The 26,614-nt window shown below is 32.4% G+C and overlaps 2 protein-coding genes and 1 non-coding gene across 3 annotated transcripts in view; all 3 read left to right on the top strand.

The window, feature by feature from the left end:
• The window catches only part of LOC138324084 (fringe glycosyltransferase-like), a 32,268-nt gene extending 26,398 nt beyond the window's left edge, over nt 1-5,870 (top strand). Inside the window, exon 10 of the mRNA XM_069269128.1 lies at nt 166-5,870. Within this exon, the coding sequence (XP_069125229.1) occupies nt 166-244 (79 nt within the window). The 3' untranslated portion in view covers nt 245-5,870. The remainder of the gene's footprint in view (nt 1-165) is intronic.
• A 2,848-nt stretch (nt 5,871-8,718) lies between these two features.
• Nucleotides 8,719-14,472, top strand: LOC138324612 (uncharacterized). The gene is made up of 4 exons (XM_069269665.1): nt 8,719-10,157; nt 10,879-10,985; nt 13,441-13,529; nt 14,231-14,472. The coding sequence occupies exons 1-4, from the start codon at nt 9,760-9,762 to the stop codon at nt 14,303-14,305; spliced, it is 669 nt and encodes a 222-aa protein (XP_069125766.1). The 5' UTR covers nt 8,719-9,759; the 3' UTR covers nt 14,306-14,472.
• On the top strand, nt 13,064-13,173 carry Trnai-uau (transfer RNA isoleucine (anticodon UAU)). Its single transcript has 2 exons — nt 13,064-13,101; nt 13,138-13,173. It is a non-coding gene; the product is annotated as a tRNA-Ile (tRNA).
• Nucleotides 14,473-26,614: the final 12,142 nt, after the last annotated feature.

The raw sequence follows: 26,614 nt of genomic DNA, 5'->3' as shown, positions 1-26,614 counted from the left end.
TTAACTCTGAGTTATATTTCAATTCCGTACATATGCTTTTAAGCTGAGATAACAAATGACTTGATGAGGCAAGGGAGATAACCCAAACAACAAAAGTTTTTAAAAAATTCCTTCAAAACTGAATTTATCAATTGATTTATTTATATGTTTGTTATTGTTTTCTAGATTGTACTCAATCCACTGCATGCTGTTTCCAACTGCTGATATATGTGATACTCTTAGGAAAGGGATAACTGTAGCGTAGACAACACTTTTCTGGACTGGAACCAAAATACTAACAGCATCAATTCCTGCTACAGGCTATTATTTAAGGTAACCTTGACAACACCCATCTGATGGTTGCCAAGACAACACCTTCTGATAGTCGCATGGACAACAAGGCACACTTCAAGTGACAGTGTAGTCAAAACAACATCTTTAAGGGTTGGAACGAAAGTCCCCGACAACAAACCAGGTACAAGTCGTACTACAGGTGTCGTTCAGGGTAGTCAAGTCAGGGTTTGTACAGAGCTTAGAAAGTACTTCATTTTGAGGTTTATGTGCTTAGAAAGTGCTAAGAAAAGGTTTTGTCCTTAGAAAGTGCTTAGTTTTGCCATATTGACATACTATGCTTAAAAAATGCTTATGATTCTTTGTTTGATGCTTCTTCCATCAAAAATGCAATCAATTTAGATTTAGAAAAGAATAAGAACTATAAAAAAAGAATTGCTTGTAGATTCTAAAATGTAAGTCCATCATCTGTTTTCTTTAAAAAGATTCTTTGATGAGTGTATTCCATTTGTAGTAGGTCTTCATTAAGCAAATTTTGTGATGTCATATTTAGTGGTTACAAATTAGTAGTGAAGTGCTTAAAAAGTGCTTATTTTGATAATTACTTTTTCTGTATGAACCCTGCTAAATAACATCTGACATGGGTAATGTTGGAATGCAGACATGGGCAATGTTTCCTTTGTATGGGAAGCATCTTGTATTAAACTATCTGGGTATAACTCATGCACCCCTGAAGACACATTTAGACTCTTCTAAATCAAAGACTAGACCAGTCCATTATGAAATTTCAGGGGTGAAGGAGTTAAAAGATTCAGTGTGGTGTCAGTGACACACAAAAGATAAGCTATTTGTGATAAATGAACCATTTCACTCATGTATATAGATTTTTTCACTGTTCTTATAAGTCTCCCCCCCCCCATTTTCTGCTATTAAATTGCAGTCATATTATATTGTACTTATTTGAGATGTATATATATCTTTGTCAAAAGTATATAGCCAGTAGCTAAAATTATATTTTTTTTATCCTACACATTGATGTGTTCATTTTCCAGTATTTAGATCATTCGTACCCTTAAAATACTCTTGAACTCTTCTTCCTCTAGAGCAGTTCATTATGGAATTTTAGGGGTGAATGCGTTAAGATAATAGGTTGATTGTGTTCTCTCTCAGGTTCTATTGTTTCTGTTCCTTGTTATAATACAGTAAAAGTTATTTACTGATGAACCCTAAATATACTGTGCTTCTAGACAAACGAATAGGTCACTGTGACCTAATTTTGTATACCCCTACAGGTAATCAGAAAATATTTTTTTGAGATTTGCACGATAAACAAAAACCATAAATCAGGAATTTTTTGTAGCAATATCAATACCGTATTTGACCCAATAAGCGCCCAGGGCTCTTAAAAAATTGATAAAAATGAAAAGGTGCTAATAAGTCAAAATTATTGTGAATTTATACCGTTTTATGTAGTTTTGGTCCTTATTTATGCTTGGGCAATTGAAATTGAGGCCTCAAAAAGGGGGAGGGGCGCTAAAGGGACATGGGCACTTATTGGGTCGAATACGGTATAAGGTGTTCTGAGATTCTTCTTCTAATATTCCATCTTTGGATTAAAAGTTTGAAACCCACCTTGAAGCATTTGTCAAAGTTGTATCTGCCATAATTGAAAAATAATCCTACTTAGAATCAATAAAAGATTTTCAAGTTATTCACCAGCAAAAGTTAACAACTGTTTAAAAATAATGATTATACTTACAATACAATCATTTCACACAGACAAATAAGTGCTGCCAAAAATAATTATATTCATACTTTGACATCACGAAGTGAAGTTGTGGTTTACAATGTCATTCCAGTGTTATTAGTAAATGTAAAGTGACTCCTGCAGTTTTGTTTTCATCTCAATATACATTAGTAAAATAAAAAGCCTAAAAACATCAAATTACAAATATTCTATGTTGTTATTAATGTTGATAAGTCGTTTGACAGCGTCACAAGTAGGTCCGTGCATTTGAAAGGCTTTCAAAACTTACATTATCAAACCTGATGGTTTTCAAAAGTTTACGATAAAAATCACATGTCAAAATTTTTGCTCAGTTATGGCGCATATATCTTTTTAAAAGTATTGATGGTTTTTCTATGGGAACTCTGGATAAAAATGAAAAACATGATGATGCATAAACTATCCTGATGTATGGTAGTTTTAAATTTCTGTTCACCAACTATTGCTTTGTATATGCTTTGCCAATGTGACATTTGTATAGATATTTTTATATGATGATGTAACATTCTTTTCTAAATGATTATTGTACAAACAAGAGGAGATTGTTTACCATTCCTACTGTTTTGATTTATTACATGTTGATGATATTATTTACCCTTCTCCATGACTCGCTGTCTTAATGCTTTATTGATTAACCCCTGAAAACACATTTGGACTCTTCTTCTTCAAGACCTGGATTCGGCTATTATAAAATTTCAGGGGTGAGTAGGTTAAGATAAAATTAAGAGTTAATGGTTGACAAATATGATCAATGATGGATTAATCTTACTGCAGATTTTCAACCTAAATATATATTATAATTAACTTTTTGCCATCAATACTTTCAATATATCATTCACCTTTGAGGTGATTTAGACTCATCTAATTCAAAGACTAGAGCAGACCATTATGAACTTTTAGGGGTGAATGATTAAAAACAAGAATTGTATTACAAGGTGTACATATATCTCTGATCAAACTGATTGTATTTTCTTGCATATCATTCTCTAACACTTTTGATCTCTTCTGATTTTTCCATTTCTAATAACAAAATATATTTTGTGTTCTGAAAATGTGTGACCATGACATTCTTAATTCGTTTTCTCAAGAAAGTGGGCATTATCAATTTCTTGGGAAACTTTTGCTTTTGCTACCCAGTAACAAGAGATATCTCTTAATGGTAAAAAAAGGAGATTGATTAGATGTAAAAATCACAAACAAAAACTTGTTTTGAGCTCGTCTTTCAATAATGGTATCTCTTCATGTGTTCATTTATCCAATTTCAAGAAATCCATTTTCATTTTCGATATTGCTCAATTAAGGTTATAGTTAAATTTGATATGATTCCAGTGGAAATAAAAATGTTAAGCATGAAAACCCAAAATTAAGTGGTCGCAAAATGTAGGCATCACATTAAGATTGATAAATATGTAGATTAATGGAGAAGTTGTTATTTTTGTTGAAGTACACAGTATTATACAATTACATTACACATATCTGTATTGGGAACAATATGCTTTGTTTAAATTTCTTGTTAAATTTTTCTATTGTTTCTATAAAAAATACTTTTAATTCCACCAGATGTGTAATCTCTTACTTTTGATGCTTTGAATGTATATTGTTATATTGATGTACATATTTGTTTATTGTTTATATTTTATCTTTTGTACACAAAATATCACATAAACCTATTTCATTTATTTGACATTAGGTCAAAGGTCATTATTATCGACAGGGGTCAAGGCCATTTGTTATTTTATTTTTGAACATATGGTGGTAATGAGCTTTAAAAAGCTATCTAATTAAAGATGGGTGCATGACCCCTGGCCCAGAGTCGGAACACCTTGGGACGTTACATAGCCATTTATACATCCGAGTGAATCAACCACACTGAAGATATCATCGGCGACACGCTGATTAGCTAACCATAGGGGTCATGCTGAGGTGACTCCAAACGTTTACAAGTCTGACTTAAATTAGATTGGAGTTAACGCATAAGAAAATACTACAACAAAAATACATGTTTGGCAAGACACATCAATTGCACTTTAACCTTTCATTTTGACCTTGAACTAAAGAACAAATAGATGTATATATAGAACAAAAAATAAGTAATGCTGATTAAAATCTGGTACATGAATGTATACATTTTTAACGACCTTGACGATCCAAGACTAGTATTTAGACCTATTATTAATTTAAGTATCGCTATATCTAGCATGTTTTATAGCTTTGTATGTAGTCCATTTTGATTTTGTTTCATTTTGACACAGCTGAAAGTTGGGACCACAATTTTATTGTTCTTTACATGTATATGAATTCATTTTGAATATGTTACTTTGTATTATTTTCCGTATTATTTTTGTCATATTCTTTATTCTTCAATTTAATGTTTTATATGTGCTGAGCCTATCAAGCAACAACATTGTATAACTATTTAATTCATATTGATAAAACACTTACTTTTTACACTGTCAGCATTAGTGTAATTAAATAATGTGTATTTCAAATTGATTGCAAATGTTAACCTTTTTTCCGTCTTTGCATATTGCAGAGTTACCTCCCTTGCTTCAAGGTATCTATTGTGACCTCATAGTTCATCAATACTTACCCACAAGGGCAGATAACTCTGTAATATACACATATGCAATAAATATACTGCTATTGACATTATCATGGTCCAGTTTACCCCAATTCATTGTCACTTGATGGTAATACCTACTGTGTAATAGAAGGCTCTTTGTCAAATATCACTTTATGCACATCCTCTATATTTCAGTGGTTACTCTCACTATCGTTATATCCATCCCTTGACTAGGTCATAGCAAAACTGAAGGCTCTGAGCTTGACAACAAATTATAAGTTAGTTTCATTCTTTGATGTACATCAAAAGATTCGAATAACTACATTGTGGTTGACTCTTGCTTTGAAGTTGGACGTCTCTCTCTCTCTTACTGTAATCTTCAAATGAAGATGCGCAGGCTTGTGATTGGTCAGGGTTTTTTCCCTGATCTGCCTTCAGTTTTACTATAAGATAGTCATGGGGTGGATAATGTCAGTGAATGTAACCCCATGAGTATTGAGGATGTTGTATGGTAAAACAACATTTAGTATACAATTTTCTCACCATGCAAAATTATACTAATACATCCCTTGGTTGTTACTATAGAAATTTCTACCCAGATCTTCAATCTTTACATATAACTAATGTGGAGGTAGGTATCAATTATAAAGTCATCATTTTGGGAGCAATATTCACATTATTTTCTCTTAAATGTAATATGTTATGCTCGCAAACACATGATGTAACAACCAATACCTACATGCAAGGGCAGATAACTCTGTAATATACAAAGAAAGAATAGTAATACTGCCAAAATCGTCATAGAAAAATTTCTTTATCTTATCCAGTATTTAAAACCTTCCTGATACACTTGGAAGACACACAAGGCCTTTAACGTTTTGTTTTAGATAGTGGTGCCTTTTACTTTGTTAAATACCACATTTTATTTTTCAGTTTTTCACCGTAGTTGTTCTTAACTCCAGTGACAAAAATATTTTTATTTTTCATTGTTTTTTCACCTTAATTGTTCTTAACCCCAATGGCAATTTTGTTCATTGATGATTTTATCATTATAACTTTTGACATACTGTTCTAATTACATCCTGCTGTCAGAAATATAAAAACAAGGAATTTTATAAAAATGAAGTTTCTAATTTTATTAAATTTATATATTAATTTGTAGACCACTATCTGAATTGTTCAATTTTAGTGGTCAGTTAATTGTTTACATCCAGAGGAACTGGTGCTGAATAAATATATTTTTTGTTAATATACCCTTTTTTGTCTTTTTTTTTTTTTTTTGGCCGGCTGACCAAACAAGTCTGGCCGATCTTTAGCTCAGGTGAATTTATCTACTATAAATAAATTTCTTTCCCAATACATGAAATTTTGGGAAATTTGCAATTATAGCCTGACAAATATTGGAAGGAAATGTTGATTCAAGTTTGATTACGCCAGAGTGAATCTCTGCAGCCATGTTTTTAAACAGAAATTTCAAAATTTAGTTGCTGTGGAAGCAAGTTTGTTACAACACGATAGTTGACAGACTGGGGTTGTGTGCTTTGCATGTAGTGCTGACATGAACAATGCAAGTTGAAATTAGCAAAATATTTTGTTTTTAATTAAATTGGTTAAATATGACCTACAAATGTACTTTTTAGAACACAATTATAGAGCAAGGAAAATTGACTTCTGTGATGAGCAAAGAAGGCAACGCTTACAAATCACAAAATTAGGTCACAGTGACCTATTTTTTTAAATGTGTTAGGACAGATATAGGATCAACAATATGCATACTAAATGAAATTAGCAATATTAGGTAAATGTGACCTACTTTTTACGATAGATATTATTAAAACTTAAAATAAGGTGCTTCATCATTTGCAGTTGTAGTTGGCATTCATCCTTCCATAATTGCCAACTGAAAGCAATTAATTGCTAAAGTGAATCGCAATATGAAGGTAATTAAGTAAATCTGACATTTATGTCAGGCAATGTATACTTACCAAATGATTTCAATAGGACTAGAAACAAGAAAGGGTTCATCGATTGCTTGTCTCCATGTGATAGTGGTATGCTGCAGACCTTCCTAGGGGATATAAATATCAAGAGAATGCCGGTAGATTACTCCACCTGGTCACCAACGACAGCGATTTTTAAATACTGAGAGTGTTAATACTACTCGTCCAACGTTTCGGTGGACATCCACGATATTTATGATACCAAAAACATGACAACAAATCCATGTATTTACAATTAACTGGTCGTTCCCGTTATAGACAAAAAGAAAATAGATAAAATACAAAGTATGAAATCAAATGTATGAAAGTCCAGCTGACACAGTGTCCTGTGACGACCACGTGGACAAAGAATGCACGCGCACAATTGGTCGCGATGACCCACTGTTCCCGGTCGTCAATCAAATCAAATCTATTTATACATGTACCTCTTCTGACACACGTACAGTTCGTATGTCACAGAAGGTCAATCAAATAAATACATTTAAGATGACAGAACTTAATATCGAGGCGGAAACTGTAAACCAACTTTCTTTCGCAGCTACTAAATTTCGCGATTTCCGTTTCAAAATAAGTTCGCGAAGATTATCATTCGCGTATTTTAAAATTGACTGGATATTCCTATCAGTATCAATGATGTAGATGTAAATTTGCGGAGATAAACTTTCGCGAGTTTACCTGGATCGCGAAATTTGAGTAAGTGAATCGCACGCAAAAGAACATTGTTAACAAATTAGTAATTAACAAATTAGTAATTAACAAATTAGATTGCGCATAATTGTATGCTTGTTTATAAACAACCAGGGTCATGTAAGGACGGCCTCCCTTGTATGCGATGTGTTAAGTGTATGAAGTGCGGGTGTGTTTTTTGGGAGACTGCAGTATGTTCGTGGTGCGTCTTGTATAGTGGAACTTTTGCCCTTTTTTAGTGCTATATTCACTGAATGTTAAAGATGCGTCATCATTTGAACAATAATTGGTGTTTATTTTTGTATATATTATGGAAATTAACACAAAAAATAACACATTTTAGTTTGCCCACGCGCATCATTACTTCATTCCATATATTCATATAGTGCCACCAACGAATTTTTTTCGAATGCAATCGCTATTCTAAAAGATGTTTTATTCTTGGCTTTTAAAATTAAATGAAAACAAATACTAAAGGTGTTTATACGATCGTGAAACTTCACATCAAATGTGTAAACAAAACGTTAATCGAACAATTGAAAACAATTCATTCATTGATGGGTTTGTGTTGACGATTATGTAATGAGCCAAAGCATTGCGCAGAACTGATGAACACGCGAGACGGCATCCTAAAGGTATCATCTCGGGCTATTTCGTAACTGCAGCTCGTGACCCAGTAAAATTCTCTCTGGGCGAGCGAGCAGAAGTGATCATGGTCATGATGTATAACAATTGATAGCGGGGATCTGTCACGGACCTGAACATGACCAGCGTCATCGAATCTGTTTCAATCGGGCGTGAAGACATATTGATCAGTCAGGACAACAATCGCTATTTAGTCGATACATCTCCTAAAAGACGTTGATAAATTTTTACAATGGCGGAAATAAATCGTTGATAGCTGTTCCTGCTTCGTATCATTTGTGTATAGCTTGCAAAGTCAGATAATCATACTGAATTTTGATAACTGATCAGAACTTGGGCCGAGTTGCATGAACTTTCCTTCATTTTAAACAACTCCTAACTAAAAATTCTCTATAGGAAAGTATTGCTGGTTTTAAAGAAGACTCCTTAATTTAAGACTTCCTTAACTTCTGTGATGATTTCCTATGGAGAATTTTAAGTTAAGGAATTTCTTTAAGTTAGGGAATGCTAATGAAACTGGGCCCAGGAAGGATAATAAATAACCATGGAGTCAATATCAATATAAGACCCAGACATCTGTACTGTAACTTAGGAAAATTGTGCGTTATCTCGTGTTTCAATCTAAAATCCTTTGACATCGTAAACGTACATGATCTCACTACGTCTTAACTTAGTTGTTTGGTAGGGTAGCCGGTTAGGACCACCTCGCAATCTCGACTTGGAAGTCGCGGCCGCGAGATTGCGAGGTGAGGCAGCGAGGCAGAATCGCGAGATCGCAAGCCTTGCAACTTCGCGATCTTGGAAGTCGAGGTTGCGAGATTGCGAGTTGGCCCTAACCGGCCAACATAATTTGATAATTTGACGATTGTCACGGTATCACTTTGATCTTTAGATGGATGTTTGTCCTTTGACAACTGCCACAGCACCGTCCCATTCTCAGCCTATAGTTGCTAATTAGCTTACAACCTAACGTTTGGCCTTTAGTTGAACATAGTTTAGGTGTTTAATAGTTTAGCGTTTCTTTCCTTTTGCGATTGACACAGCCTCTAACTTTTGACATAAATATGAGCAATTTCCAAAGCCTTAGTTTTGGTATTTGGTTAAGCGTTTCCACGTTTGAAAATTGGCTAAGCCTCAAGTGTGGCCTTTGATTTCAGCATTTGTCCATTTGAAGATTGACAAAGCTTCACTATTAACTTTTAGCTTCTAACAAACGCATGCCATTTTGATGACTTTGTTTAGATTTGTTTGATTCCGTCAGTGCTGAAACGAAGGGAAGTAACTCTAATAGATCATGTAGCAATCGGATCACCTCCGCTCGTCTTTCTCCTGCGTTCGCAGAAGTGGGCGATGTGTTCCGATTGATCTGGTACCTTTGACCAAAAAGCCAATGGGACCATACCAAGCATACAATCACAATTCTTCCGAAAGTTGATTTACGACAATAATTCTGAAGTAAAGTAGTTGTCCTCCAGGTCAAAAGTTGATCAATAATTTAATCAAATTGGCCGTCTCTTTTTGCAAGTTTTCAGCATCATATCTTGGCCAAGAGAAATTTGCGAAAAGACAAATTAATTTCATTCTGAAATACATTTTCTAAAGAAAATGCGTTATTAAGTAAATATACCGGTTTGAATTGTTGTAAGTGTTGATTAGTCAACCCAGCGACCTTATGGTTAGTGTTTTTCCGCTTTACCAATGTAATGGGTTATCGCCTGACGGAGAGGCGGTACTGATGGATCACAAATGACGTCACACCATCTATATAAAATACTCCGCTAGCACGCGACTGTTATTTTTCAACCACCATGTGGATAGTTTTAGTTCTTTCATTACTCGGACGATTGTCCGATGCGGTTATAGTACCGATTCCTCCCCATCCCCATATAGTGCCCCAAGTACCCATGTTTAACAGTCACACATCTGGGTTGCACACTCACAGAGTAGTGCCAGTCAGCCCTCTGGCAACCGGCTTGGCAACCGGCGGTAGCCTCCTGACCGGTGGCTTGCGTTCCGGCGGTGGCCTCCTATCCGGTGGTTTGCCTTCCGGCGGTGGCCTACTATCCAGTGGCTTAATTTCTGGAATATTTGATCGTTTATTGGGTGGAGACATTCATGAACGGCTACAGGAGGAAAGGGTTGACGGTTTACTAGCCGACAGACAGGGTGCAGAGCATGGCCACAACCGAGATGGCTGTCAACACCAGTAGGTTCCTATTCATCTATTTATTATTTATTTATTTATTTATACTAATTTATTTATATATTTATTCATTTTAATTTATTTATTTATTTATTCGTTTATTATATATATATTTATTTATCTATTTATTTGATATCTATCTATTTACCAACATTACAGTATCATAGCCTGTATGTGCATGTGGAGCAGACCTGGCTGGTATGCATCATACTGTGATTGACATTATGATAATATTTTCATTTATTTTATTTAAATGTCATGATTTATTTCACGTTTGTACTTCAAAAATATTGTTTTGATATATTTTTCCACAGTGATTGTGGCCGGATACGTTTTATTAATATTTATGGCAATATGGATGTTTTCTCTGCCTACTTGATGTAACTTGCACGTGCCGTGAAAATGTGACACTTGAATAAGATATTTATGTTATGGATATATAACACATAAACTTAGGTGTGCTTTGAGAACGCACTCAGATTTTTATAAAATAATTCAAATAACAATTCATTTTTGGATTTTTATTTTACAACAAATTATTACGCCGTTATCTCAGCCAATCAGAAGCGACGTTACAAATGGCGACGCCATTTTGTTCCTTCATGTGCTAATAAAGTAAAATTTTGTTATTGATGTTGTCTATTAGCAATTAAAATTGTGCTTCGGTTCTTGGTAACTTTATCCAATCGATGACCATATAACTTGTGACTGTTTATATTTGCAGTAACCTCGGCTGTGACGCGCCAGGCTTCCACTGTGTGCAGACGTCAGAGCGAGGAACATACAGTATCTGTATGGATGGTATGGCGGCACATTGTCACTGCAAGCGAGGTATTTATTGCATTTGTCAGCGTGAAATATTTATCAATTATGAACTTTTGTTGAGGTCATAACTTTTTATCAGATATAGTGCCTTTTAAAAAATTACAAGAAGAACTGTGGCCATAAGACGTCACCCTGAAGAACTCAACGTCTAGGAATGACGCAAAAGAAGGAATACTTACTCGGTGTTTCGAAAAATGGAAATACCGAGTTGATATGCTATACATTGAACCTCACGTAAGTATGTATTAGCCAACGAGAAAAGTGGAAAACCAGAGCATATCTAATATAAAGTTTTATGGTGAAAATATATGTGGTATATGTGGTATCCGAGTGAAATTTCCACTTTTGATATTTGTACTTAATATTGACCAATAAGAAGCATTTATACAGTGAAATTTTCGTTTGGCGGGAATACCCTTTTTTGACATATCACGTGCATCATTTTGGGTTTTTTTTAAAGGTCCCCTACCTTTCTGAAACGGCTTTGAATTTTTGATATGGGAATGTAAAACGAGATCGATAATTTTGTAGAGTCGCAAAAGTTATTAACTTACCGATAATACTACACTTATCATCATCTTCTGAATAATTTTATCAAAATAAATAAAATTTTAATTTTCATAACGCGGGTCGTCTGATGTTTCCCGCCGTCGTCCTATATAAATACCGCCCGGTAGTTAACTATCACTGCGCCAAACGGCAAATCAGCGAAATGAATCTCCACAGTTATTATATATTACGCAGAAATCTTTCATATGTTTGGTGTTGTTACCTCATCTTAGGCCATCGGTATGTATTTTCTTGTGTTATATATGTTTCTAAGAAACCTTCAAATTTTGCTTCGGAAAGGTAATGGGCATTTAATTGTTGAAACATGTGCTGCATAAATTTTTTGTCGAAATGCCGCGAGTGTAGAACTAAATTTGTAAGCAGAAAATTCGCGGCTGATTGAAATAGATAATTCGGTATCAGCTGACCTAGTTTAGACATAGAATAGATACTAAAATGAAATAAACTGAGGATATTCCTTGTTTCTTGATGAACGACAGTAAATCATATTTCATCTCGTGAGGTGGGAACTTTGATATTTGTTATGATTTTGAAAAATATTAAAGTTCCCACAAAGCTCGATGAAATAAACTGTTGTCATTAAGAAACAAGGAATGTATGCTAGTCGTCTACGACATTATTTAAATACTATATGGAAATAATACATATGTTTTGCTGTTCCTCTATTTGTTAATACATGGTCACGTGAGGTTCGGTATGTAGCATATTGACTCGGTGTTGGCCATTTTTAGAAGCATACACTGTATATACACTGTACATGTATCTTTTGTAACGTCATTTAGCAACTCTTGAGTTCTTCAGGGTGACGTCCTATAGCCATCGTTCTTCCTGTAATATTTAAATCGGAAAATTCTTTTGACATTTATTAAAGGAACTATACAATTTGTATGAGAAATTATTAAGGACCTTTGATTCGGTCCACATGGTGTTATAACGCCTTGAATCACCATGATAGAGTCTAAAATAATGACCTCGACCTATGCCCTTGTTCATTATTTAAATCTACCAAGTCGTTATATACCACCAAATGGACCTCAACAAAGATAATTGATAATTCACAATAAGATAATGTACATATATACAATAGAAATTCAGATATTATGAACAGGCTAATTTTTACACACCACGGTACATTGTACGATACAGATTTTCATTTTCGGGTGTACCGTACATTGTATTCCTAGTCTTTAACGTAATTCGTGATATAGCTCGGTTAAATATATAAAATTCTATTTAGTTTAATTCTCTCGAATATAAACTACTTGGACATTTCGGTTCTCACTCTACTGTAGAATGCACTTTTAAGAAAATTTGTACTTTGTCGCACCTCAGACAGAAATGTCCCCAAATGATTGGCGGAGAGCCGTTACGTTGTGACCACATAATATATTAAATGGGCGGGGGTGGGGGTGTCAGTAAACTTAATAGTACATATGGTATACAGCAGAATACATATCAAAGACTACAAATTAATCTGTAATGTGCATGTGATACATAAATCAATTGGCATAGATGCTCCGGTGGCACAATCGGTTAGCGCGCCGTACTTATAGACAGTACCTTCCCTGTGCTAGACACAGGACGAGGAATGCGGAGGTTGTGAGTTCGATCCTCACCCGGAGCATCAAACTTTTAATCAACCGGAGCATCAAACTTTTAAGAAGTCTATAAAACAAAGGACATCTATCAGTATATATAAGGTGTAAAAACTGAAAATGCTCAAGATTTTATTATTTCAAGTTTTTGTTTTTTATGATTAATGCGCAAATATAATTATGTACAGATTATAAATTTAGGAGGTCAACAAACCTTACTTAATATACACCGAAATAGGGTAAATTCGTGTAAATAATTAGCGATTAAATATGTGTATGTTCTTTTTATTTTCTAGGCTGTGCATACAAGGGCGTCTTTATTCAGCATGGGTTTAGGAGGGCATTCCAGTCAGACTGCGAGAGATGCGCATGTGTTGCAGGGGAGGTCAGTGTATATATAAGAAATAAACACAATAACGACTGACTAGTGAGCGCTTTCGCCCCATAAAGCGCTCACTAGTCAGTCGTTATTGTTTTTATTTCTTAAAGATTTCGACCGTAAGGATTTTTCTTTAAAGTTATTATAGATATATAGGCCCGTAGCTAGTACATATGTCATTCTCGATATTCCATGGGTTACTATCACCGTCGTAATATCCACCCGTGGATTATGTCATAGCAAGGCTCTGTATTCGACAACAAATAAGCAGGTAGTTTGGTCCTTTGATGTATACCAAAAGAATCGAAAAACTGTGTATGGTGTGGCTTTAACCTTGATTGTCGTTTTCTCTGTAATCTTCAAAGGAAGTCTCTTTTTTTTCAATTATCAATTGTCAGTCGAGTTTTCAACCAGACCACTCTGAATACTTTCTATCATCTTTTAGTAACTTACCATATAATTGAGAAAAGCTAGAAAAAAATAGCACGTACCTGTCTTACAAGTGTTCACCAGGGTTTCTGTATATTAGGAAAGATGCTAGATTGACTCAAGGGTTATGTGTATAAGGTATTAGGGAATACCCACACGCGCTCACCCTCACGCGCATGCATGTTGTTCGCGAGCTGTTTTTCAAAGAGTCCAGAAGCAGCCCAAAACTGCCACTCATACTGAGTAATTAAGATTGTTACACTATTTTTGTTTTGCAGGTTCGATGTCGTCCTATGAGAAGAGGGAGACGTTGTCGCAGACTTTGGAGACAAAGAAATATCGACTTGCTTTAGAAGTTCCGGCTGATGAAATCTACATGATTGGCTAATGAAGACAACCACTTGATCAACTATGAATTTCCGGAAGTCGATTGAAAACAAGTTGGATATCGAATGCACACGCTACCTGATGATAACCTGAATTTCGTTATGAAATGTGCTAATAAAGAACCTTAATTATTTATACGTCATCGATGTTCATATTTGATTGCATCAATACCGTGATGTTTTCCTGAGAGATGCGTTAGCTCGCCGTTTGTAGTATTTAAGAAATTATAAGACCATTGTAAAGATATTTGATGCTCTACTTGCGTTTAGATCACAGGGACCTGGCACGATTTTTTTAAACTAACAGTATACATATATACATATTATAGATACTATAATATATATATATGTATACTGTTGGTTAAAAATTTTCGTGCCAGGTCCCTTTGGTTTAGATATCCATTTTTGAAGCTTTTTTGCTTCATTCGAATTTGAATATAGTTAGAAAGTAAACTAGCATTATCAAAATGGGTAAATCGATGGCCTGAAATAAGGTTACAACATCATACAAATCTTAGTTACCAATGAACATTCATTTCCCAATGAGCCGAAAAGCTCAAGGTAATAAATAATTGAATTGAAATAAATTTTTAAAATGCTGTCAGACGCAGTGATATTCAACTAACGTGTGGAGAACATAATACGACCTTAGGAAATTAACATTTGATTTATTTTTATTAAAATGTTCAAAGGTGATAATAAGTACAGGTTGATGTAGACTGTTGTATAGTTTTATGATGAGTTATATACAGGTTGATGTAGACTGTTGTATAGTTTTATGATGAGTTATATACAGGTTGATGTAGACGGTGTATAGTTTTATGATGAGTTATATACAGGTTGATGTAGACTGTTGTATAGTTTTATGATGAGTTATATACAGGTTGATGTAGACTGTTGTATAGTTTTATGATGAGTTATATACATGATGAGTTATATACAGGTTGATGTAGACTGTTGTATAGTTTTATGATGAGTTATATACAGGTTGATGTAGACTGTTGTATAGTTTTATGATGAGTTATATACAGGTTGATGTAGACTGTGTTAGTTTTATGATGAGTTATATACAGGTTGATGTAGACTGTTGTATAGTTTTATGATGAGTTATATACAGGTTGATGTAGACTGTGTATAGTTTTATGATGAGTTATATACAGGTTGATGTAGACTGTTGTATAGTTTTATGATGATTTATATACAGGTTGATGTAGACTGTGTATAGTTTTATGATGAGTTATATACAGGTTGATGTAGACTGTTGTATAGTTTTATGATGAGTTATATACAGGTTGATGTAGACTGTTGTATAGTTTTATGATGAGTTATATACAGGTTGATGTAGACTGTTGTATAGTTTTATGATGAGTTATATACAGGTTGATGTAGACTGTTGTATAGTTTTATGATGAGTTATATACAGGTTGATGTAGACTGTTGTATAGTTTTATGATGAGTTATATACAGGTTGATGTAGACTGTTGTATAGTTTTATGATGAGTTATATACAGGTTGATGTAGACTGTTGTATAGTTTTATGATGAGTTATATACAGGTTGATGTAGACTGTGTATAGTTTTATGATGAGTTATATACAGGTTGATGTAGACTGTTGTATAGTTTTATGATGAGTTATATACAGGTTGATGTAGACTGTTGTATAGTTTTATGATGAGTTATATACAGGTTGATGTAGACTGTTGTATAGTTTTATGATGAGTTATATACAGGTTGATGTAGACTGTTGTATAGTTTTATGATGAGTTATATACAGGTTGATGTAGACTGTTGTATAGTTTTATGATGAGTTATATACAGGTTGATGTAGACTGTTGTATAGTTTTATGATGAGTTATATACAGGTTGATGTAGACTGTGTATAGTATGATAGTTAGGTTGATGAGATGTGTATGTTTTATGATGAGTTATATACAGGTTGATGTAGACTGTTTTTTGATGTAGACTGTTGTATAGATGAGTTATATACAGGTTGATGTAGACTGTTGTATAGTTTTATGATGAGTTATATACAGGTTGATGTAGACTGTTGTATAGTTTTATGATGAGTTATATACAGGTTGATGTAGACTGTTGTATAGTTTTATGATGAGTTATATACAGGTTGATGTAGACTGTTGTATAGTTTTATGATGAGAGTTATATACAGGTTGATGTAGACTGTTGTATAGTTTTATGATGAGTTATATACAGGTTGATGTAGACTGTTGTATAGTTTTATGATGAGTTATATACAGGTTGATGTAGACTGTTGTATAGTTTTATGATGAGTTATATACAGGTTGATGTAGACTGTTGTATAGTTTTATGATGAGTTATATACAGGTTGATGTAGACTGTTGTATAGTTTTATGATGAGTTATATACAGGTTGATGTAGACTGTTGTATAGTTTTATGATGAGTTATATACAGGTTGATGTAGACTGTTGTATAGTTTTATGATGAGTTATATACAGGTTGATGTAGACTGTTGTATAGTTTTATGATGAGTTATATACAGGTTGATGTAGACTGTTGTATAGTTTTATGATGAGTTATATACAGGTTGATGTAGTATAGATGGTGTATAGTTTTATGATGAGTTATATACAGGTTGATGTAGTTAGATGGTGTATAGTTTTATGATGAGTTATATACAGGTTGATGTAGACTGTTGTATAGTTTTATGATGAGTTATATACAGGTTGATGTAGACTGTTGTATAGTTTTATGATGAGTTATATACAGGTTGATGTAGACTGTTGTTGTATAGTTTTATGATGAGTTATATACAGGTTGATGTAGACTGTTGTATAGTTTTATGATGAGTTATATACAGGTTGATGTAGACTGTTGTATATAGTTTTATGATGAGTTATATACAGGTTGATGTAGACTGTTGTATAGTTTTATGATGAGTTATATATACAGGTTGATGTAGACGGTGTATAGTTTTATGATGAGTTATATACAGGTTGATGTAGACTGTTGTATAGTTTTATGATGAGTTATATACAGGTTGATGTAGACTGTTGTATAGTTTTATGATGAGTTATATACAGGTTGATGTAGACTGTTGTATAGTTTTATGATGAGTTATATACAGGTTGATGTAGACTGTTGTATAGTTTTATGATGAGTTATATACAGGTTGATGTAGACTGTTGTATAGTTTTATGATGAGTTATATACAGGTTGATGTAGACTGTTGTATAGTTTTATGATGAGTTATATACAGGTTGATGTAGACTGTTGTATAGTTTTATGATGAGTTATATACAGGTTGATGTAGACTGTGTATAGTTTTATGATGAGTTATATACAGGTTGATGTAGACTGTTGTATAGTTTTATGATGAGTTATATACAGGTTGATGTAGACTGTGTATAGTTTTATGATGAGTTATATACAGGTTGATGTAGACTGTTGTATAGTTTTATGATGAGTTATATACAGGTTGATGTAGACTGTTGTAGACTGTTTATAGTTTATGATGATGAGTTATATACAGGTTGATGTAGACTGTTGTATAGTTTTATGATGAGTTATATACAGGTTGATGTAGACTGTGTATAGTTTTATGATGAGTTATATACAGGTTGATGTGTGTAGTTTTATGATGAGTTATATACAGGTTGATGTATAGTTTTTTATGATGAGTTATATACAGGTTGATGTAGACTGTTGTATAGTTTTATGATGAGTTATATACAGGTTGATGTAGACTGTTGTATAGTTTTATGATGAGTTATATACAGGTTGATGTAGACTGTTGTATAGTTTTATGATGAGTTATATACAGGTTGATGTAGACTGTTGTATAGTTTTATATGATGAGTTATATACAGGTTGATGTAGACTGTTGTATAGTTTTATGATGAGTTATATACAGGTTGATGCAGACTGTTGTATAGTTTTATGATGAGTTATATACAGGTTGATGCAGACTGTTGTATAGTTTTATGATGAGTTATATACAGGTTGATGTAGACTGTTGTATAGTTTTATGATGAGTTATATACAGGTTGATGTAGACTGTTGTATAGTTTTATGATGAGTTATATACAGGTTGATGTAGACTGTTGTATAGTTTTATGATGAGTTATATACAGGTTGATGTAGACTGGTGTATAGTTTTATGATGAGTTATATACAGGTTGATGTAGACTGTTGTATAGTTTTATGATGAGTTATATACAGGTTGATGTAGACTGTTGTATAGTTTTATGATGAGTTATATACAGGTTGATGTAGACTGTTGTATAGTTTTATGATGAGTTATATACAGGTTGATGTAGACTGTTGTATAGTTTTATGATGAGTTATATACAGGTTGATGTAGACTGTTGTATAGTTTTATGATGAGTTATATACAGGTTGATGTAGACTGTTGTATAGTTTTATGATGAGTTATATACAGGTTGATGTAGACTGTTGTATAGTTTTATGATGAGTTATATACAGGTTGATGTAGACTGTTGTATAGTTTTATGATGAGTTATATACAGGTTGATGTAGACTGTGTATATAGTTTTATGATGAGTTATATACAGGTTGATGTAGACTGTTGTATAGTTTTATGATGAGTTATATACAGGTTGATGTAGACTGTGTATAGTTTTATGATGAGTTATATACAGGTTGATGTAGACTGTTGTATAGTTTTATGATGAGTTATATACAGGTTGATGTAGACTGTTGTATAGTTTTATGATGAGTTATATACAGGTTGATGTAGACTGTTGTATAGTTTTATGATGAGTTATATACAGGTTGATGTAGACTGTTGTATAGTTTTATGATGAGTTATATACAGGTTGATGTAGACTGTTGTATAGTTTTATGATGAGTTATATACAGGTTGATGTAGACTGTTGTATAGTTTTATGATGAGTTATATACAGGTTGATGTAGACTGTTGTATAGTTTTATGATGAGTTATATACAGGTTGATGTAGACTGTTGTATAGTTTTATGATGAGTTATATACAGGTTGATGTAGACTGTGTATAGTTTTATGATGAGTTATATACAGGTTGATGTAGACTGTTGTATAGTTTTATGATGAGTTATATACAGGTTGATGTATGTAGACTGTTGTATAGTTTTATGATGAGTTATATACAGGTTGATGTAGACTGTGTATAGTTTTATGATGAGTTATATACAGGTTGATGTAGACTGTTGTATAGTTTTATGATGAGTTATATACAGGTTGATGTAGACTGTTGTATAGTTTTATGATGAGTTATATACAGGTTGATGTAGACTGTTGTATAGTTTTATGATGAGTTATATACAGGTTGATGTAGACTGTTGTATATAGTTTTATGATGAGTTATATACAGGTTGATGTAGACTGTTGTATAGTTTTATGATGAGTTATATACAGGTTGATGTAGACTGTTGTATAGTTTTATGATGAGTTATATACAGGTTGATGTAGACTGTTGTATAGTTTTATGATGAGTTATATACAGGTTGATGTAGACTGTTGTATAGTTTTATGATGAGTTATATACAGGTTGATGTAGACTGTGTATAGTTTTATGATGAGTTATATACAGGTTGATGTAGACTGTTGTATAGTTTTATGATGAGTTATATATACAGGTTGATGTAGACTGTTGTATAGTTTTATGATGAGTTATATACAGGTTGATGTAGACTGTTGTATAGTTTTATGATGAGTTATATACAGGTTGATGTAGACTGTGTATAGTTTTATGATGAGTTATATACAGGTTGATGTAGACTGTGTGTATAGTTTTATGATGAGTTATATACAGGTTGATGTAGACTGTTGTATAGTTTTATGATGAGTTATATACAGGTTGATGTAGACTGTTGTATAGTTTTATGATGAGTTATATACAGGTTGATGTAGACTGTTGTATAGTTTTATGATGAGTTATATACAGGTTGATGTAGACTGTGTATAGTTTTATGATGAGTTATATACAGGTTGATGTAGACTGTTGTATAGTTTTATGATGAGTTATATACAGGTTGATGTAGACTGTGTATAGTTTTATGATGAGTTATATACAGGTTGATGTAGACTGTTGTATAGTTTTATGATGAGTTATATACAGGTTGATGTAGACTGTGTATAGTTTTATGATGAGTTATATACAGGTTGATGTAGACTGTTGTATAGTTTTATGATGAGTTATATACAGGTTGATGTAGACTGTGTATAGTTTTATGATGAGTTATATACAGGTTGATGTAGACTGTTGTATAGTTTTATGATGATGTGTTATATACAGGTTGATGTAGACTGTTGTATAGTTTTATGATGAGTTATATACAGGTTGATGTAGACTGTTGTATAGTTTTATGATGAGTTATATACAGGTTGATGTAGACTGTTGTATAGTTTTATGATGAGTTATATACAGGTTGATGTAGACTGTTGTATAGTTTTTGATGAGTTATATACAGGTTGATGTAGACTGTTGTATAGTTTTATGATGAGTTATATACAGGTTGATGTAGACTGTTGTATAGTTTTATGATGAGTTATATACAGGTTGATGTAGACGGTGTATAGTTTTATGATGAGTTATATACAGGTTGATGTAGACTGTTGTATAGTTTTATGATGAGTTATATACAGGTTGATGTAGACTGTTGTATAGTTTTATGATGAGTTATATACAGGTTGATGTAGACTGTTGTATAGTTTTATGATGAGTTATATACAGGTTGATGTAGACTGTTGTATAGTTTTATGATGAGTTATATACAGGTTGATGTAGACTGTTGTATAGTTTTATGATGAGTTATATACAGGTTGATGTAGACTGTTGTATAGTTTTATGATGAGTTATATACAGGTTGATGTAGACTGTTGTATAGTTTTATGATGAGTTATATACAGGTTGATGTAGACTGTTGTATAGTTTTATGATGAGTTATATACAGGTTGATGTAGACTGTGTATAGTTTTATGATGAGTTATATACAGGTTGATGTAGACTGTTGTATAGTTTTATGATGAGTTATATACAGGTTGATGTAGACTGTTGTATAGTTTTATGATGAGTTATATACAGGTTGATGTAGACTGTTGTATAGTTTTATGATGAGTTATATACAGGTTGATGTAGACTGTTGTATAGTTTTATGATGAGTTATATACAGGTTGATGTAGACTGTTGTATAGTTTTATGATGAGTTATATACAGGTTGATGTAGACTGTTGTATAGTTTTATGATGAGTTATATACAGGTTGATGTAGACTGTTGTATAGTTTTATGATGAGTTATATACAGGTTGATGTAGACTGTGTATAGTTTTATGATGAGTTATATACAGGTTGATGTAGACTGTTGTATAGTTTTTTTATGATGAGTTATATACAGGTTGATGTAGACTGTATAGTTTTATGATGAGTTATATACAGGTTGATGTAGACTGTTGTATAGTTTTATGATGAGTTATATACAGGTTGATGTAGACTGTTGTATAGTTTTATGATGAGTTATATACAGGTTGATGTAGACTGTTGTATAGTTTTATGATGAGTTATATACAGGTTGATGTAGACTGTTGTATAGTTTTATGATGAGTTATATACAGGTTGATGTAGACTGTTGTATAGTTTTATGATGAGTTATATACAGGTTGATGTAGACTGTTGTATAGTTTTATGATGAGTTATATACAGGTTGATGTAGACTGTTGTATAGTTTTATGATGAGTTATATACAGGTTGATGTAGACTGTTGTATAGTTTTATGATGAGTTATATACAGGTTGATGTAGACTGTGTATAGTTTTATGATGAGTTATATACAGGTTGATGTAGACTGTTGTATAGTTTTATGATGAGTTATATACAGGTTGATGTAGACTGTTGTATAGTTTTATGATGAGTTATATACAGGTTGATGTAGACTGTTGTATAGTTTTATGATGAGTTATATACAGGTTGATGTAGACTGTTGTATAGTTTTATGATGAGTTATATACAGGTTGATGTAGACTGTTGTATAGTTTTATGATGAGTTTATATACAGGTTGATGTAGACTGTTGTATAGTTTTATGATGAGTTATATACAGGTTGATGTAGACTGTGTATAGTTATATGATGAGTTATATACAGGTTGATGTAGACTGTTGTATAGTTTTATGATGAGTTATATACAGGTTGATGTAGACTGTTGTATAGTTTTATGATGAGTTATATACAGGTTGATGTAGACTGTTGTATAGTTTTATGATGAGTTATATACAGGTTGATGTAGACTGTTGTATAGTTTTATGATGAGTTATATACAGGTTGATGTAGACTGGTGTATAGTTTTATGATGAGTTATATACAGGTTGATGTAGACTGTTGTATAGTTTTATGATGAGTTATATACAGGTTGATGTAGACTGTTGTATAGTTTTATGATGAGTTATATATACAGGTTGATGTAGACTGTTGTATAGTTTTATGATGAGTTATATACAGGTTGATGTAGACTGTTGTATAGTTTTATGATGAGTTATATACAGGTTGATGTAGACTGTTGTATAGTTTTATGATGAGTTATATACAGGTTGATGTAGACTGTTGTATAGTTTTATGATGAGTTATATACAGGTTGATGTAGACTGTTGTATAGTTTTATGATGAGTTATATACAGGTTGATGTAGACTGTTGTATAGTTTTATGATGAGTTTATATACAGGTTGATGTAGACTGTTGTATAGTTTTATGATGAGTTATATACAGGTTGATGTAGACTGTTGTATAGTTTTATGATGAGTTATATACAGGTTGATGTAGACTGTTGTATAGTTTTATGATGAGTTATATACAGGTTGATGTAGACTGTTGTATAGTTTTATGATGAGTTATATACAGGTTGATGTAGACTGTTGTATAGTTTTATGATGAGTTATATACAGGTTGATGTAGACTGTTGTATAGTTTTATGATGAGTTATATACAGGTTGATGTAGACTGTTGTATAGTTTTATGATGAGTTATATACAGGTTGATGTAGACTGTTGTATAGTTTTATGATGAGTTATATACAGGTTGATGTAGACTGTTGTATAGTTTTATGATGAGTTATATACAGGTTGATGTAGACTGTTGTATAGTTTTATGATGAGTTATATACAGGTTGATGTAGACTGTTGTATAGTTTTATGATGAGTTATATATACAGGTTGATGTAGACTGTTGTATAGTTTTATGATGAGTTATATACAGGTTGATGTAGACTGTGTGTATAGTTTTATGATGAGTTATATACAGGTTGATGTAGACTGTTGTATAGTTTTATGATGAGTTATATACAGGTTGATGTAGACTGTTGTATAGTTTTATGATGAGTTATATACAGGTTGATGTAGACTGTTGTATAGTTTTATGATGAGTTATATACAGGTTGATGTAGACTGTTGTATAGTTTTATGATGAGTTATATACAGGTTGATGTAGACTGTTGTATAGTTTTATGATGAGTTATATACAGGTTGATGTAGACTGTTGTATAGTTTTATGATGAGTTATATACAGGTTGATGTAGACTGTTGTATAGTTTTATGTATAGTTTTATGATGAGTTATATACAGGTTGATGTAGACTGTTGTATAGTTTTATGATGAGTTATATACAGGTTGATGTAGACTGTTGTATAGTTTTATGATGAGTTATATACAGGTTGATGTAGACTGTTGTATAGTTTTATGATGAGTTATATACAGGTTGATGTAGACTGTTGTATATTTTTATGATGAGTTATATACAGGTTGATGTAGACTGTTGTATAGTTTTATGATGAGTTATATACAGGTTGATGTAGACTGTTGTATAGTTTTATGATGAGTTATATACAGGTTGATGTAGACTGTTGTATAGTTTTATGATGAGTTATATACAGGTTGATGTAGACTGTTGTATAGTTTTATGATGAGTTATATACAGGTTGATGTAGACTGTTGTATAGTTTTATGATGAGTTATATACAGGTTGATGTAGACTGTTGTATAGTTTTATGATGAGTTATATACAGGTTGATGTAGACTGTTGTATAGTTTTATATGAGTTATATACAGGTTGATGTAGACTGTTGTATAGTTTTATGATGAGTTTTATGATGAGTTATATTTATGATGAGTTATATACAGGTTGATGTAGACTGTTGTATAGTTTTATGATGAGTTATATACAGGTTGATGTAGACTGTTGTATAGTTTTATGATGAGTTATATACAGGTTGATGTAGACTGTTGTATAGTTTTATGATGAGTTATATACAGGTTGATGTAGACTGTTGTATAGTTTTATGATGAGTTATATACAGGTTGATGTAGACTGTTGTATAGTTTTATGATGAGTTATATACAGGTTGATGTAGACTGTTGTATAGTTTTATGATGAGTTATATACAGGTTGATGTAGACTGTTGTATAGTTTTATGATGAGTTATATATACAGGTTGATGTAGACGGTGTATAGTTTTATGATGAGTTATATACAGGTTGATGTAGACTGTTGTATAGTTTTATGATGAGTTATATACAGGTTGATGTAGACTGTTGTATAGTTTTATGATGAGTTATATACAGGTTGATGTAGACTGTTGTATAGTTTTATGATGAGTTATATACAGGTTGATGTAGACTGGTGTATAGTTTTATGATGAGTTATATACAGGTTGATGTAGACTGTTGTATAGTTTTATGATGAGTTATATACAGGTTGATGTAGACTGTGTATAGTTTTATGATGAGTTATATACAGGTTGATGTAGACTGTTGTATATTTTTATGATGAGTTATATACAGGTTGATGTAGACTGTTGTATAGTTTTATGATGATGAGTTATATACAGGTTGATGTAGACTGTGTATAGTTTTATGATGAGTTATATACAGGTTGATGTAGACTGTGTATAGTTTTTATGATGAGTTATATACAGGTTGATGTAGACTGTTGTATAGTTTTATGATGAGTTATATACAGGTTGATGTAGACTGTTGTATAGTTTTATGATGAGTTATATACAGGTTGATGTAGACTGTTGTATAGTTTTATGATGAGTTATATACAGGTTGATGTAGACTGTTGTATAGTTTTTATGAGTTATATACATGATGAGTTATATACAGGTTGATGTAGACTGTTGTATAGTTTTATGATGAGTTATATACAGGTTGATGTAGACTGTTGTATAGTTTTATGATGAGTTATATACAGGTTGATGTAGACTGTTGTATAGTTTTATGATGAGTTATATACAGGTTGATGTAGACTGTTGTATAGTTTTATGATGAGTTATATACAGGTTGATGTAGACTGTTGTATAGTTTTATGATGAGTTATATACAGGTTGATGTAGACTGTTGTATAGTTTTATGATGAGTTATATACAGGTTGATGTAGACTGTTGTATAGTTTTATGATGAGTTATATACAGGTTGATGTAGACGTGTATGTTTTTATGATGAGTTATATACAGGTTGATGTAGACTGTATGTTTTTTTTATGATGAGTTATATTAGTTGATTGTGTAGACTGTTGTATAGTTTTATGATGAGTTATATACAGGTTGATGTAGACTGTTGTATAGTTTTATGATGAGTTATATACAGGTTGATGTAGACTGTTGTATAGTTTTATGATGAGTTATATACAGGTTGATGTAGACTGTTGTATAGTTTTATGATGAGTTATATACAGGTTGATGTAGACTGTTGTATAGTTTTATGATGAGTTATATACAGGTTGATGTAGACTGTTGTATAGTTTTATGATGAGTTATATACAGGTTGATGTAGACTGTTGTATAGTTTTATGATGAGTTATATACAGGTTGATGTAGACTGTTGTATAGTTTTATGATGAGTTATATACAGGTTGATGTAGACTGTTGTATAGTTTTATGATGAGTTATATACAGGTTGATGTAGACTGTGTATAGTTTTATGATGAGTTATATACAGGTTGATGTAGACTGTTGTATAGTTTTATGATGAGTTATATACAGGTTGATGTAGACTGTTGTATAGTTTTATGATGAGTTATATACATGATGAGTTATATACAGGTTGATGTAGACTGTTGTATAGTTTTATGATGAGTTATATACAGGTTGATGTAGACTGTTGTATAGTTTTATGATGAGTTATATACAGGTTGATGTAGACTGTTGTATAGTTTTATGATGAGTTATATACAGGTTGATGTAGACTGTGTATAGATTTTATGATGAGTTATATACAGGTTGATGTAGACTGTTGTATAGTTTTTATGATGAGTTATA

The sequence above is a fragment of the Argopecten irradians genome, chromosome 5 (genome assembly GCF_041381155.1).
Source record: "Argopecten irradians isolate NY chromosome 5, Ai_NY, whole genome shotgun sequence".
Lineage (NCBI taxonomy): Eukaryota > Metazoa > Mollusca > Bivalvia > Pectinida > Pectinidae > Argopecten > Argopecten irradians.
This window is presented reverse-complemented; position numbering and strand designations above follow the sequence as displayed.